At 58.0% G+C, this 16511-nt stretch overlaps 1 protein-coding gene across 6 annotated transcripts in view; it reads right to left on the reverse strand.

Moving 5' to 3' along the window:
* The window catches only part of MEF2D (myocyte enhancer factor 2D), an 83641-nt gene that overhangs the window by 35478 nt on the left and 31652 nt on the right, over nucleotides 1–16511 (reverse strand). For all 6 annotated transcript variants that reach the window (XM_082495931.1, XM_082495932.1, XM_082495934.1 and 3 more), the window contains exon 3: nucleotides 2883–3224. In XM_082495931.1, the coding sequence (XP_082352057.1) occupies nucleotides 2883–2936 (54 nt within the window). In that variant the 5' untranslated portion in view covers nucleotides 2937–3224. The remainder of the gene's footprint in view (nucleotides 1–2882; nucleotides 3225–16511) is intronic.

A 16511-nucleotide genomic window follows, 5' to 3' on the forward strand; every position in this document is an offset into this window, starting at 1 on the left:
AGCGCCGTGGCATGAAGCCCCCTGCATAATTCAACAGCGCCGGGCTGCGCAGCTCCCGGGGTGCGGAATGGGAGAGCTGAGCTGTGCCCCCCCGTGCTGAGCCTCGGGGGGAGGGGGGGGGACGCTGTGGAGGCTGAGAGCAGCCCCGAGGAGAGGGACTTGGGGGTCTGGGGAGGGGAAAGCCATCCACAACCGGCACCGTGCGCTGGAGCCCAGCGAGCCCCCGGCACCCCGGGCTGCATCCCCCGCAGCGTGGCCAGCAGGGCGAGGGGGGGTTGTGCCCCTCTGCTGCGCTCTGGGGAGACCCCCCCGCAGTGCTGCCTCCAGCTCGGGGGCCTCAGCGCAGGAGAGACATGGAGCTGGTGGAGCGGGGCCAGAGGGGGCCCCGGAGGTGCTAGGAGGGCTGGAGCCCCTCTGCTGGGAGCGGTGGGGGGGTCAGCCTGGAGAAGAGAAGGCTCCGGGGAGACCTCCGAGCCCCTTCCAGTGCCTAAAGGGGCTCCGGGAGAGCTGGGGGGGGACTCTGGATCAAGGAGGGGAGCCGTGGGATGAGGGGGGGACGGTTTGACACTGAGAGAGGGGAGATTGAGATGAGATATTGGGAAGAAATTGTTGGCTGTGGGGGCGCTGAGCCCCTGGCGCAGGGTGCCCCGAGAAGCTGTGGCTGCCCCATCCCTGGAGGGGTTCAAGGCCGGGTTGGACGGGGCTGGGAGCAACCTGGGCTGGGGGGAGGTGGCCCTGCCCAGGGCAGGAGGTGGAATGAGATGATCTTCAAGCTCCCTTCCAACCCAAACTGTTCTATAACTCCATGAAGATGGTGCCAGAGCCGGGGTTTACGCCAGCTGAGCCCCACAGCCCCAGCAGCCAGGCATGGGGGGGACGTTTCTGCTCTCTGACCTCCACCAGGAGAGGAAGGGAGGGGGAATGAGATGCAGCAAGACTGCCGTTAGCAGACAGGTGGTGCAAAGCAGGAGGGTTGTCACCCCCCTTACGGAGGTGACCGATACCGTGGCGGGATGGGGCAGATCGGCGACCCGCTGCCCGCAGCAGCCGTCCATCATGAGATGTCCTCTCTTCTCGGTGTGTCCTTCTTCCCCAAAGAAAGGGAGCAGCGAAAAGAATCGATTGCAAAGCCTGAGCCGACGGCCAATTAAACAGCTTCGCTGACGCCCGACTTAAAACGGGGCTGCGTTTTCGGAAGAGCAAAGCGACACGTGGGGAGCGGTGCTCCCGCGATGGGTTTTGGAAGAACGGGCCCGGCTGGAGACGCAGTCGCCGTCAAGGGAAAACCAACGTCCCCCAGAGCCGGGAGGTGGCCTTTGGGGACCACACCTGACATCGGGGAGATGCTAAAACCGCGGTGAGCGGCCGCGCCGAGTGAATCCCGCTGCTAAATCCCACCCGGACTTGGTTCGGTCGGGGGGACCGCGGTAAGGTTCTGCGTATCTGGCCAAGCCCTGCGCCGAGGAACGGCTCAGCGTCCCCCCAAAAAAACGCCTCCCACCGCTTTGGCTTCTGCCTTTGGCAGAGAACCGCCTCTTTCCTTTCCCGAAGGCTTATACAACAGGGCTGGGCTCTGCCATCAACCTCCAGCATTACCAAATATTTTCCGTTCATCTGACCATCTAATGGGGCTCCACGAGCTGCAAAGCTCTCCCCAACGCAGCGCCGCCCCGTAAAACGCACTCCAGCTTCTTCCACAAGCCCTAAACGCCCCATTTCCCGCTAATTACGGGATTAAAACAGTGCCACGAGCAACTGGGACATTATCAAAAAACATTTTCTGCCCAGCCCATCCCCCAGCCACCAAATAAAGCCGTAATGAAGAAAACCTGCAATTTTCTATTGTTTCGCTGTGGAGCAATAAACCAGTTCATCCGATTCTGTTATTTGCCACTTTTGAAGCATTAGGAATATATACACTTTTTTTTTTTTTTTTTTCCTCTTTTCTCTGGAATAAAAGCAGTAGAAAAGACCACGCCGGGGCATCAGCCGCGATGGTTGGCCTAAAAGCAGAGCTTTGGATCCGCTGAGCCACGCTCAAGGACCGCGAGAAACCACGGAACAAAGGGGCCACGGAGCCCGAAAATCTTGTGGTTACGGGGAAATACATCACTGGAGGCCATCACAGAGCAAACCCGGTGCGGCAAAGCGCTGCCGCTCAGCCGGTCTGACTCGAGGAACACATAAATTAAGGAAAAATCTGGTTGTTTGTTGGTTTTTTTTTTTTTTTCCCCCTCTGAGATCCTCGCATGTATTTCTACACACATGCACACTCGTGCGTGTCAAGGGTTTGGCTTCAACAGAGCACAAGGGAAAAAGAAAAAACCCTGGACCCATATAAGTTTTCAATTGCGAAGGAAAAAAAAAATAAATAATAAAATAAAGTGCATAATTTGGGTTGTTTGCGTTCAGAAAAATGGATACTTGTTGTGGCTGTTTTTTATTGGAAAAACCTCACGGAAAATGTCAACTGAAATATATTTTCTGCACGACATTAAAAAAAAAAAAAAATTAAAAAAAAAAAAAGGGGGGGGAGAACGAACTGGAGAAGATACTTTCTTCTGGAAAAGCGCTTAGATGGAAACGGCGTGAGGAGCTCCAAGATGAGGAGCAACGCCTGGGTGGGGGCCGCGGCTCCCCGCCACGGCAGAACGGGGCCGTTTGCCTGGTTTTGGGTATCCGCCTGAATCCGGCCCCCAGTGCCGAGTTTCGCCCATCTGCTTATTTTATGGGTTGGGGAAAAAAAAAAATAAAAATAAATAAATCACCAGTTGGCCCAAAATGGGATGGAAATGGGTCGTTTGGAAGGAGGATTTTGAGAAATACTCGACGGAGGGAGAGAGGGCGAGGAGGGAGCGGGGCGGCGAAGGGGAAGCACCGACCTGCCGATTGCGCTCGTCCGTGATCCGCTGGATCTGGATCTTTTTTCTCCCCATCTTCTCCGGAAATCTTCACCGCACCCGGCACGACTTCGGTTTCAGGGGAGGGGAAAAATAACCCCCTTTTAAAACGCTTTCATTAAAAAGCAGGGGGGGGGTGGGGCTTTTTTTTTTTGTTTTTTCTTTTCTGGATGAAAAACAAACCGAAAAAAAAAAGCCAAACCAAAACAAAATAAATAAAAAAAAAAAAGGGGGGGAGTTCTGCGCCGCTCCTTGCTCAGTTCATGGTATTCTCCAGCGCGGTCGGATCCAGCGGGGCTGAGCCGTCAGCGGCTGCTCAGGAACCTGCGGGAGGAGAGAGACAGGAGTGAGACCAATTGTCCCCAAACCCCATCCAGGACGCGGCACTCTCCCGGCACCGTCCCCACTGCCGGCACGGCTCCGACCCTCCAGCCCAGGGGAGGACTCCGCTCCATCCTCCCGCTCGGCTGCAGGACCTGGAGAGCTGCAAAGTGGTTTAGAACCATCGAATGATGGACTGGTTTGGGTTGGAAGGGACTTTAAGGGCCATCTAGTCCACGAGCAGGGACATCTCCAACCAGGTCAGGCTGCTCCTGGTCCAACCTGACCTGGGATGTTCCCGGGGATGGGGCATCCACCACCTCTCTGGGCAACCTGGGCCAGTGTCTCGCCACCTTCAGCGCCTCAAAAATTCTTATTTATCCAACCCGGTCTCGAAAAACTCCCCAAGGACGGAGCCCGAAATCCGCCCGCGCCGCAGGACACGTGTGAGCCGGGCACGGCGCTGCTCATCGAGGGGGAGGAGACGGCAGCAAAGGAGCCCGTGAATCATTATTCCTCTGTGACACTCCAGACTTTTTTTTTTTTTTCTTCTTCTTTTTTATTAAGGGGGGGGGAAATAAAGTCATAAGCAGCCGAGTGGCTGGTGATTAGCTCGGGCAATTTAAATCCGTCTCCAATTTCTGCATTAATCTTCAATTTGGAATTTTAAAATGTCTTTATTTGATTACTTTAAAAAAGCCCCTAAAATCAAGCACAGAAACCTAATTTTTCTGGGCGAGGGGAGGAAGGACTCCAAAGGAAGCCGAGACAGCCCGGGCTTCGACTGTGCTCAACAACAGCCCCACGCCGGGTGTCTCCATCCACCGGGGGGGTACGCGGATCGTCTCGGGGGCATCGCTCGTGCCGGGGGCGATGGGGGGTGGTATAAAGGGGGAGGAAAGCCATCCAGTTCATTTTTCCGCAGGTCTCTTTTTCTCCTGGTTCTGTGGCCACATAAGAGCAGCGACAACATTGCATTTAAGGCGAGGGCGCCCCGTGCCAATACCCGGGCAGAGGGAAAAGCCGGTCCCAAAAATAGCTTCCTATCTGCCTCGCCTCGGCAGCCCCCAGCCCTCCCTCTTGTTACGAAAAGCATGGAGAAAAAAAACCCAAACCAACAACAAAAAAGCTTTTTCTCCCCTCCCCTCATCCCAAATTCATCCCCAGCCAGCCCTGACCCAGCTCCTCCTGCTCCTCTCCCGCCCCAGAGCACGGAGCCCCCCCCTGGGCCCCCCCGAAACCCCTCCAGCGACCTTGGCCCCGTCCTTCGCCTCCGCATCAGACCACGCTCCGACAACAAACAAGCCCTGACGGTCGCACTCCCACACTTGTTTTTCGGGGTTCATTGAGTCGTGTGAGTCACTTAATCTTTTTCCCTGGTTTTGGTTTTGGGTTTTGTTTTTTTTTTTGGGGGGGGGGGGGTAAAATTATTCATCGCGCGTCATGCTGTGGGGTGTCAGCACTGGATTGAGCAGCGGAGAGGGGAATGGGGAGACTTTCCCCCACCCCCAACATCCGTAATTTGCCCTCCAGGGAAGATGTGCAATGAGGAGCGCAGGAAGGAAACCGGAGAGACGAAGGGCAGCAAAAATCCCTTTTTCTTTCCTCTGAAATCCCACCAGGAAGACTCTTTGCAAGGACAAACCATACAGTGATGGCATTTGCTGCTTGAATCCTTACTTCTCTAAATTGGTGAGTGTTTCCCCTCCCAGCAGCAAAGAGGAGGGACCGTCCGGCTGTGAGCAGCACCGGCACTGGGCGGGATGCTGAGCCGGTGCCTGGGGGATGCGCTTTGGCTGCTGCTCCCCATTCCTCTGTGGGCAGTCCCGAAAAGGCCAGTCTAAAAAGCATCGCCAGGCCCGGGGCATTGCCTGCCCAGAGCATCGCCGGTCCCGGAACATCACCTGCCCTGGAGCATTGACTGTCCCAGAGCATCAGTTGTCCTGGAGCTTCGCCTGACCCGGAGCATCGCCTGCCCTGGAGCATCGCCTGACCCGGAGCACCGCCTGCCCTGGAGCACTGCCTGACCCGGAGCACCGCCTGTCCTGGAGCACTGCCTGACCCGGAGCATCGCCTGCCCTGGAGCATCGCCTGACCCGGAGCATCGCCTGACCCAGAGCACCGCCTGACCCAGAGCACCGCCTGTCCCAGAGCATCACCTGTCCCACAGCATCTCCAGTCCCAGAGCATTGTCCATCCTGGAGCATCACCTGTCCCGGAGCATCGCCTGTCCCGGAGCATCGCCTGTCCCGGAGCATCGCCACTCCGGTTGACACCGGTGAGGAGGCACCGGGCTGCCACAAAAGCATCCCTCAAAGGCCAATGATAGAAAGAGCCGAAAATGAGAATTTTTGTTTCATGGGGGGCCGAGGCGAGGATTTCGAACAGGCAGAGAAAATTTGGCGGAGGAGAAACTTTCCGCCGAGTTTGCTGTACAGCTTTTCCCTTCGGAGTTGCCATTTCTTTAAAAGGGCTGAAAAATATTCCCCTTCCCCATCTTCAAACCCGCCGGCAGCAGGGCGAAGCAGCACCAGCTCCGCATCCGGACCCGGGGCAAGATGCTAATTCCTTCCTTGTGCTGCAGCTCTTGGACAGAGTAAACCGTCTGCAAAGACAGCGGATTTACTGTCCAAACCAGAGAGGAACTCTCCAGAAGCAACAATAAACACTGGAGAACAACGGGCAGTAAATTTAAACCCAGTGAAAGGAAACATGTTTTAACGCAATTCGGTTTGTGGGACTTCTTCACAGGACGCTATCGCGGCCAAAAGCTCCACGGCGTTCGAAGGAGAGATGGGATGTTTGTAGGGACGAGGAGAAAACCCCGGCGCTGCTCATCCCTGCCCTGAGCTTCGCCCGAGCCGGTGCTTCTCGCTTGGGAGCGACGGGATTCAAACCACATTCCCCCTCCCCGGGCTGCAAATAAAACCCGGGTGTTTTGATACAAATCAGCTTTTTCAACCACCAGAGCACGTTTCCTCCTCTTGAATCCCGGCTCCCGGGTCCTCGGCACCACGGCTGGATGGGGACCATCGTCCCAGCCTCGGGGTTTGCTCGGATAAAGTTCGCCGCAGGAAAAAGGCAACTTTAAAGCTTTTTTTTTTTTTTTTTGCTTGTCATCATGGGGAGAAAAGGGGTTGGAAGCGTGATGCTCTTGAGCACTCTCCCCCTGCACGAGAAGGAAAACACCCTATGGCAAATGTGGGCCTCGGATGGGAGGAAAAGGAGGGATGGGAGGAAAAGGAGGGATGGGAGGAAAAGGAGGGATGGGAGGAAAAGGAGGGATGGAAAAAAGCACGGCACCGTTTGCTGCCCTCCAAACTCATCCAACAGAGGGGATTTAAAACTCCTCCCTTTTCATGCTGCCGGTGTTGGAGTTGGGGTTTTGGGGTGGGTTTATTTGGTTTTAGATTGGTTTTTTTTTCTTTTTTCCCAACATATTTTTATACCCCAGGTATTTTCACGTTTCCTGCCCAGGTGGCTGTTTCGCAAAGTCCGACCGCAGGCTCCAGTTTCTGCTCAGCACCTGCAAGCTCAAGAAACCTGGAGAGACGCCCTCCCTCCTGCCCACCGCGCCGGCACTGCCCCTGGCCGCTCGGACCCAACCCAAAAGCACCGTGCACCGAGCCGGCCGCCTCCGGAGCTGCTTTTCCTCCAGCAGCAAATCGCTCTGGCTCCCTAACTGCTCCCCCTCTCCAATCACCGGGATCACCCCTGACCCTCCTCCACGATCAGGTGGAATCTAAGCATCTAAACCTATACATAGACAAGCACCCAAAGCGCAGGGCTTCGAAAAGGAGTTAAACTCCTAAATAACTTTTAACTCGGGTGTTTTTATTCAAGATAACACCCCCAGTCATTATATCATCTTTCCTTCCTTCTGACACAGCAGCTTCTTTCTCCTTAGCCTGGTTTTCCAAGGAAATGAGGCTCACGCCATCCCGTGGCGCACACGGGATGAGAAGGCACCCACCCCGCGCGGCATCCGAGCCCACGGGATCTTTCCGTGCCATTTGGGATGAGGCACTGAATTTCCCAAGCCACGACACCCGTCAAGTCGCACCACCACCGGCAGATGGGTTAAGCCCAGCCCTTACGAGACACTAGAGAATCTCCGCAGCCCTGTAAGGCAGGCTGGCTTGCCCAAAAACGTGACCCGGCGCCATCCTAAACCAGGCGTGGGACAGCTCAAACATCAGTGGGTGCCACCCCGGGGCACCCGCAGCCTCCCCCCCCAGGGATGCCGCCATCCCCAGTGGTACCCGTCGCCATGGCGACCATCTCCACGCAACCACCGAGCATCTCAGCGGCCGAGGGCGTCAAAGGGGAACCTACGAACCTGCTGTAGAGCAAGTCACGGGCGCTGCCCCGAGCGAACGGCATCGGCAAAATCTCATCCCATCCCTCTTCGGCACCCGGCAACCTCGGCGAGGATCGGGAAAGGGGAAATTCGGCATCACCGAGAAGAGCCGGGAGGGAGGCAGCCCGCATCCCTCCCTCCTGCCCTACACCCCCTCGCGCGCTCGCACAAGTATGACTATCACAGCAATTAACACACATGCCAATTAACTACAAGCAGGTGCTGGTTAACTCTGTGCTGAGTAATTCATACCCGGCTCCAAGCAAATTGCTTTAAATTGGAGAGACGGGTGAGGGAGCAGAGTTAGCATTTTGCAAATGGGGGAAGAAAGAAAAAGCAAAGAGGGATCTCAGCGAGAAGATGTTTTTACAAAACAAGGAATTTGGGGGTGCGGAATCCACAGCTCCGAGAGCAGGGGAGGCAGGGGAGATGAGATCTTTCCTGGATTTTTTACCGACTCCACATATTTCCCGCTCCGTTTTCCCTATTTCTACCTGGTTTCCCCTTGGCGTCGCAGGAGCAGAGGGGTTCTTTGCGCCACTCCGTAATTTGCCACTTTTCCATTTCTACTAAACAGCCCCGTATTTCTCTCCGCGCGAGCAGGGGCGCTTAAGAGTCTCACATCCACTTTCTGTGGCCATCGACTATTTTTCATCTACTTTTATTGCATCCCTTTTTAGTTGCCTCCTTACTAATGCCGGCGGTGACGCGGCCGCCCCTCTCGAAGGCGATGATATTAAGCTGTCCTTCCTTAAAACCCCACCTCGTAAAGCCTCGTGCGCTCAGCACGATGTCAGCTTAAATAAACCAACCCTTGCCTGCGCAGCTGCAAAGGAAAGATCAAAAAGATGAAGCCAAAAGCTTTAGGAAGATAAATAAAGGCAAATAAACGCATCCTCTCCAAAAACGTATTTGCCTTTCGAGCTCATGCCTTTCCCGGCGTGCGGCCCCTGCGCTCACGTGTGGCACCGCGCTCCCCGACCCAGAAATACAAGGGAGAGGCGGCGTTACGAGCGACGGCAAAATTTGGTTGGGTTCATGGCGGCACCGGTTCAAGGGAGGTTTTTCCCATCTCCGTCCCCCAAACCGGGGCCACGGGGACGTCCTCGGCGGTGGGGAAAACCGCAGAAGCAGCTTCAAAGGACAGCTGGCGGCTGGGGCAAAAAAGGAAAGAAAAGGGAAAAGAAGACAAACGCTCTCCTGCGAAGATGCTGAGTGGGACCGACGCGGCTCATCTTACGGAGGAGATGAATGGGAGGATGGATGGTAACGGCACAGAAAGTCCCAAATTGAAGGGAGAAAAGTGGGCGACAGCTCCCGAGGAGCACAGCCCGCTCTGCCCAGGCACCGAACGCTCTCTCTGTCGGACAAACCCACCCTTTACCCAGGATTTAGGGGAATTCTCCCAAAGAAGGGTTTATCCTGACTTGGCTCCATCAAGCCAAGGGGATGGCTGAGAGTAATGGGTCCAAACGCAGCGGGATGAGGGGTCCCTCCCCCGGGGAACCGGGCACCCGACGGCACCGAATTCACCGAACCCGGCCCAGCGGGGCCAACATTTTGGGGGGGGGCTCAGGGTTTATCCACACAAAGAAACAACCGCAATAACACACTGCATGGACACCTTCCCCCATCTCGGAGCATCTCCAGGCAAGGAGGACCATTGCAAGAGAGCTTCAGCATGCAGCATGTGGGTTATAAAGTGCAGGATTTGTCCCGTCTCTCTGTCCCACAGCAGGAGAGAGCCCATATTGGGCCCAACTGGCCCAGGTTGCCCCGAGGAGCTGTGGCTGCCCCATCCCTGGAGGTGTTCAAGGCCGGGTTGGACGGGGCTTGGGGCAACCTGGGCTGGGGGGAGGTGGCCCTGCGCAGGGCAGGGGGTGGCACTGGGTGGCCTTTACGGTCCCTTCCAACCTAAACCATTCTGTGATTCAATGAGACACCGCTGTGGTGCAAACCAGCGTGCGAGCTCAGCCTGCCGTGGGAAGTGGTTTACACCCAACCGTGCACCGAGCCGCTGCCGAGCCCTTCGCCACCCCGCACTGGGGTAAGGGCGCCGGGGGGAAAGGACCCAGAGGAGGGAGGGAGCGGTGATGCTCCGGAGGTGGTAACGATGCTCCGGAGGTGGCGAGAGCAGCCCCACGCCCCGCTGCAACGCTCCCCGCTGCAAACTTGCAGCTTTTCCCGAGAAAAGGGGTTGAGTTGAGGCGGGATGTGGCTGCGCCGCCACGAGGAGCCGACCGGCAGCACCCACGCAAAGCTCAGACCCTCCACCCGCTGCAATAAGAGCCTTAAAAAGCCACCGCAAATCAAAGAGCGAACGGCAGCCGGGGTGCCCAAGCTGCGGCTCGAGGCTCCCGGTATTCGCACCGGGCACAAACCGACGGAGCAGTTTCCCCACCCACGGACAGGGCTGGAATTCCATCCCTTAAGGACGTGGATTTAGCTCAAGTCACCTCTTGAACCCGAGTGTTTAAGCGCAGTTCTTGCCTTCCTGTTTCCTTTCTCGCTGACGGCCGGCTCTGCCTTTTGTGACTTCATTGTTGGGGTGGTGTTTTGTTTTTTTTTTACCATATCCTCCACGCTGACACCAAGGACTTTTGAGTTTCCTCCTGGACCTGCAGGACCGGCTTCCTTCTCCTCTGCGGAGGTGGGAAAAGCCCCTTTCCCTAAAATCTGCGTTCACATTCATGTCACTCTTCTCCTCCTGCAAAGCCACCGGCGCGATGCTTTGGTGCTTGCCATCACCTCGCCAGCGAGCGACCGCCAACGGACGGAGCCGGCTTTGCTGCGGGATGGGGGGCAGCACCCCGGGGTGAGGGGGGACAACGCAGCGAAGGGGTGACACATCCGCTCAGGGATGTCCCTGGCATGGCAGCGGGCAGCTGCCTGCGCATCCCCAGCCCCGGCCACACGCACCCCCGAAGGAGTCCCAACTCGCCCGCTTCGCATTGTTTAGCACCTCTTTATCTACAAACCGAGATCAAAACCGCACAAACATGCTAAAGTCTCCTCCAAAGCTTCTATTCTGGTTTCAGGATGATGCTATCTGGGTTCCTGTGTCGAGCCTCCAGATGCAGGCAGGGGGAGGGGAGAGGAAAGCGGCCAAAAGGCGGCTCCGGAGCAGGACCAAACCCTCCCCAGGGTCAAATCCTGCTTGCCCAGCAGGTGCAAACCCAACGCCGAGCCGCGATTTCGGAGCTGGGCCCCAGTTTCCCCAGGATGGGGCCGGTGGCAAAACCAACGGGTTCGTCGTTGTCCTCCTGCCCGTGCAGGATCCGTCCCGCCGGCTGCAGGTACGAACCTCGGGAGGCTCAGGAGAGGAGAAGGGAAGGCTGGATTCAAGCAGGCCCCCGAGGAATTTGAAGAAAAAAAAAAAAAAAAGAAAAAAAAGACAAGACACATATATTCCTGACCCAGATTCAGGCGCTCTCTGGAGAAAAGCAGATGCCAACCGCGCAGCCAGCTCTGCTGAGCTGTAACAAAACCACGCGCCGTGCCAAGACCGGCACAGTCTGGGGGAAAAAAAAAAAACACCGCGCAGCCCTTAAATGATGCCGGAGAACTGGCATTTGCCTGCGCAAGGCGGGGTAAAAGAAAGGATTTGGGGGTAATTATTAAGGCGGGGTTGATTTTCTCTTCCCTTGCAGCTCGCGCACCCGTTTGGACCCAGCCAACACCCGCCAAACAAGGGTGACAGCCCCAACGTTGGCACAAGGACCGGAGGTACCGTGGCAGCACCCTGGTCCCCCGCATCCCGAATCCCACCGTTTCATCCCACCCCGCAGCGAGCCAGGGATGCCATCGCATCCAGCACACCCGGAGCTCGTCCGTCGGGCGCTGCAGGTGACGGTGGGCACAGCCGGTGACCTTCCCCGGCCAGAGCCAGCAGAGGCTGGAGGGGACACGGGGCAGCTGGCGGGAGAAGGGAGGCTGAGCAGGAGCCCCGGGCAAGGTCACCGGCAACTCCGCGGCCCCGCTTGGCGCTGGCTGAAAGCCAACCGGGGAACCGTCCTCACCCCGTGCCAAGGCGAGCACACACGGCCTCCGGGAGGATGAGCACATGGGACAAGGGCACTCGGGGACCTGCGGTCCCTCACGCCGTGCGGTTTCCCCAGGGTGGCAGCTGGTCCCGCCTCCCGGAGGGAGATGCTGCGGGGATGGACCGGCCGCACGGCACGGCGTTAAACCAGAGGGGTTGGACAACCCCTTGTTAAAGCGACCTTTAAAGCACCCTGGGAACAGCAACGCGCAAAGGCTGATGCAGCCACCAGAAAGGACCTTGAGCAGTGACCTTGGCAGTGGCATCCTCATGGAAGGGGTCACCCGTCAACCCGAGCCTGGCTGCGGTCTCCCGGGTGGCTCAGCGGCTTCCCTGGGTGTGCACTCCGAGGCTGAGGACCCTGCAAGCCCCGGCTCCCCGCTACGGGCACAGCATCCCCTTTCCCAGCTGGGACCAACGGCTTGCACAGGGCAGCCCCGCGCCACCTCCATCCCCATCCACCCTCCATCCCCATCCATCCTCATTCACCCTCCATCCATATCCATCCCCATCCACACTCCATCCCCATCTGTCCTCCATCCCCATCCACCCTCTATTCCTGTCCGTCTTCATCTGCCTTCCATCCCTGTCCCCATCCATCCCCATCCCCATCCATATCCATCCTCCATCCCCATCCATCCTTATCTGCTCTCCATCCATCCTTATCTGCTCTCCATCCCCATCCCCATCCACATCCATCCCCGTCCCCCCTCTATCCCCGTCCATCCCCATCCGCCCTCCATCCCCACACATCTCCATTCATCTCCATCCTCCCTCCAGCCCCATATCCATCCTCCATCTCCACCCACTCTCCGTCCCCATCCATCCCCATCCATCCCCATCCATCCTCCATCCCCAGGGAGAAGCCACCAGACCACGCAAAGCTGTTCCCTTTCCCTCCTGTCCTCTATCCATCACCAGCTCCAGAGCTGGAGACTGAGGGTAATTTTCCCCTCTGCACTAAGTAGGGTTTTCTAAATGAAGGGAAGCGAGAGCCCATTATCCGGCTCCGTCGCCCACCCCCACGGCTCCCTGCAGGGCATGAAATAACCACCTGCCAGCTCCCCGTAGCCCCGCGCCGTGGCAATGATATCGCAGCTTCCCCTGTCACTATTGTCAGAGCAAAATTTAGATACCTGGTAATGAGGAGGTTTAATATGACAGATGAGAGGTTGACTCATTAAAAAAAAAAAAAAAAAAAAAGAGCGAGAAGGAGAGAGAACTGAATTCGGGGTTGGATCCTGCGCTTGTAAATCAGGAAGCTGTCAAAGTCAACCCCGTGCTGGTGGGGAGCAGAAGCAGCTCTCGACCCCAAACCAAACCCACGGCGGAGACCTCTGCCGGTGCTGAGGCCACAGGGAGGAAAAGGAGGGGGGGACAGAGGGGAAAGACGTGGACCTCAACATCACCCCGGGGTGCGCCCATCCCCCAGTGCAGCCCAGCAAGGTCCCTGAGCCAGCACCCTCGCTACGGTCATCGGAAGGATGTTGATGACTTGCAAGTCCCAAAACCCAAGGTGCCAAAGGGGGACAACTGCTGCCTTCAGCTCCCTCACAGTTGGGGGGGACGGGCAGAATCCCACCACCGGGACACGGGAAGGGGGTCCCCAGGGGGGGCTTAGCAGCATGAGGAGGGTGAAATCCTCCCTGCAGGGAATTTCGGGGCTCTCCATGCAAAGGGATGGGATTTCCCCCAGTAGCAGGGGGGACAACTCTCTCCTCGCGGCGGGTTTTACCCAGGGGAAACTCCACGAGACCCGACTGTTGCTCTGAGCCATCCGCGAGAGAGGTGGAAACCCACAGCAGCCCCACGGGACATGGCGGAGAGCGAAACTGTCCCGAGGGAAACACTCCTCTTCCCTCCCATGCCAACGGGATGGGACTGGGGACGTGTCCTCCACAGCCAGCCCAGGGCATCCTGCGCTCACCTTCCCTTCACCCACGGGCAGTGTGGCACCAATCTCCATCGTGGCTGGGGACCCCACACCCCGCCCAGGAAGGACCACCCCAGAGCAGCTTTGCAGACCCTCCGGCACCCAAAACCTGGGAGATGGGGCTGCCGAGAGGCCGGAGATCCCCAGCGCCATCCTGGAGTTCAGCCCTCCAGCACGATCCTCCCTCTCAGCGCACAACCCCGGCAGTGCCGTTCCCAAAGGCTCAGCCCTTCCCCGAGGGCCACCAAGATCCTTCAGACCATCCTCCCAAAACCACTTCTATTTTTTTTTTCCCACCCCAACGCACTGGTGAGTAATAGCGGCAATGCCAAAAGTCACGGGGCCGCTTTTATTCACCTCTACCGACCGCTAACTGCATCCATGGCCAAAGCAGCCATCACACCCATCGGGTCCAAAGACGCAAAGGTAATGTAGAAGCAGATGTTGCTCCTGCCTTGCCCCATCCCACGCTCTTGGTCAGGGTTTACCCATCCCAAGCTCCCAGGCAGGGAGCACCGGGCTCCCCAAGGGCTGCGGGGTCCAGCACCGGCGGTGCAGAGGAGCTGGTGAAGCTGGTGAAGCCAGGAGTTTCCCATCACTGGGAAGGGGATGGTGGTCAGCAGCTCCACTTGACCATGAGAGGAAGGATAAGAAGTACATGAGCTTAATTACCCAACGATATGGCAATGCTGAATACTGGGAGGGTGACACCGGAGCAGAGCTCACCTTGGAGAGATGGATGGGCAAGATGGGGCCAGCAGCACCAGGAACGGGCAGGACCAGGCTCCTGCCTCCATCCCAGTACTCAGATGCAACCGTCACAGCTCCAACCAGCCCCTGGCACTTCCAGACTGGAAACAAAACCACAAAACCCATCATCGTGGCCTCCTGCTTTTCTCAGAGGTGGACCTGCTCATCCATCCGTACACGTCCTCACCATTTCCACCCCAAAAACCAACTTTACTCCGTAGCCACAGGCTCATGCTCGGAGCATGCTGCCATCTCCCAGCTGGAAGCTTACCACCAGACACTGCTATTAAAAAATAAAGCAAACAAAGGTCCACAAACAGCAGTAATTTTTTGGGACCATGATTTGCAACCAGAGACCGAGGCCCCAAGCATGAGGAACTGAGCAGAAAGAGCCATCCCTTGGCCCCAAAAGCTACAGCCCAAGTGCTGAGAGGAGAAGGGGCCACTGAAACCCACCGAGAGGTGGGTCCTGGTGGACCTACCAGGGTCCAGTCACCACCAAACCCGAACCAAACTCACTCTAAGTGAGCAGGAGGAACTGAGATGAGATACCACTGGGCAAAAACGGGTTTAACTTCCTCTTCCCCTGCACGGCCTTGAAAACACCGTGGCTCCAACCCGGCACATAAAGAACGTTGCATCAGCCACCACATCTGCCGCTGGCACCAGTGCGAGGGGACCCCCGATCCGGACCGTGGGCACGGCACTGCTGGAGAACCCCGGGGACCACGGGGCAGCCAGACCTGGGGATGGGGGGGACAAACCAGCTCAAAGTCCCTTGCCCCCGGCGGGACTCGGTGGGCCTGGGGGAAGCCCAGGGGGCCGGATCCTCACCCCACGTTCCCAAGCCATGAGGCAGCAAGGCGAGGGGGGGTGAGGATCCGGCCCCGGCACGTCAGGCGGCCGAAATCCAGCCAGACAGCTGGTTCTCAGCTGTCGCCGCTCACTCACAAGATGCACATTCTAGACACAGGCGCACAGATCCCATCCTCCCCGCTCCCCGGCACCGGCCGGGCCACCAAAATCCAGCCAAGCCACAACCCTGCCCACACCGATGGCCATCGCTGGGCAGAGCAGCCCTGAGGAGAAGGACTTGGGGGTGTTGGTTGATGAGAAGCTGACCACGAGCCGGCACCGTGCGCTGGAGCCCAGCGAGCCCCCGGCACCCCGGGCTGCATCCCCCGCAGCGTGGCCAGCAGGGCCAGGGGGGGTTGTGCCCCTCTGCTGCCCTCTGCTCTGCTCTGCTCTGGGGAGACCCCCCCACAGTGCTGCCTCCAGCTCGGGGGCCTCAGCACAGGAGAGACATGGAGCTGGTGGAGTGGGGCCAGAGGGGGCCCCAGAGATGCTGGGAGGGCTGGAGCCCCTCTGCTGGGAGGACAGGCTGGGAGAGGTGGGGGGGTCAGCCTGGAGAAGAGAAGGCTCCGTGGAGACCTCAGAGCCCCTTCCAGTGCCTTAAAGGGGCTCCAGGAGAGCTGGGGGGGACTCTGGGTCAGGGAGGGGAGCCGTGGGACGAGGGGGGGCGGTTTGACACTGACAGAGGGGAGATTGAGATGAGATATTGGGAAGAAATTGTTGGCTGTGGGGGCGGTGAGCCCCTGGCTCAGGGTGCCCCGAGGAGCTGTGGCTGCCCCATCCCTGGAGGGGTTCAAGGCCGGGTTGGATGGGGCTGGGGGGAGGTGGCCCTGCACAGGGCAGGGGGTGGCACTGGGTGGTCTTTACGGTCCCTTCCAACTCAAACTCTTCCATGGTTCTGATTCCCATTAGCAGGGAGAGGCACACCCATCCAGTCCCCATCCCAGGACGCATCCTGCAGGAATAGTGGGGCAAATTAATCTGTTTAACAGGTTGGGCTTTTTAAACCCACCTAAAGCTTGTGTTTTAGCAGCATTTAGGTGGGGGGGGGAGTCCCTTCTCTGCGGCTGTACCAAAAGCCCCGTGCCAGAGGGGCAGTGATTTGGGCCAGCTCTGGTGTTTTGGGGGTGCAAATGATGCCCATGTGCTCACCTTGGGCATCCCCAGCAAACCGCGGGGGCGATGCTCAGGAGAGCGTGGGGATGCCCAGCCACTGCGGGAAAGGCCAAAATTTGGCACTTTCCAGGAGCATGGCTACATCCCGGGTCTGGCAGCCTCCAAGCGCCCACGCCGGAGCATCGGCAGCACGCAGCTGCGGTTGGAGCCAAGGGCTTGGTGGCTGGTCCCAGCTCG

The sequence above is a fragment of the Vanellus vanellus genome (assembly GCF_965231255.1).
Source record: "Vanellus vanellus genome assembly, chromosome: 27".
NCBI classification, from domain to species: domain Eukaryota; kingdom Metazoa; phylum Chordata; class Aves; order Charadriiformes; family Charadriidae; genus Vanellus; species Vanellus vanellus.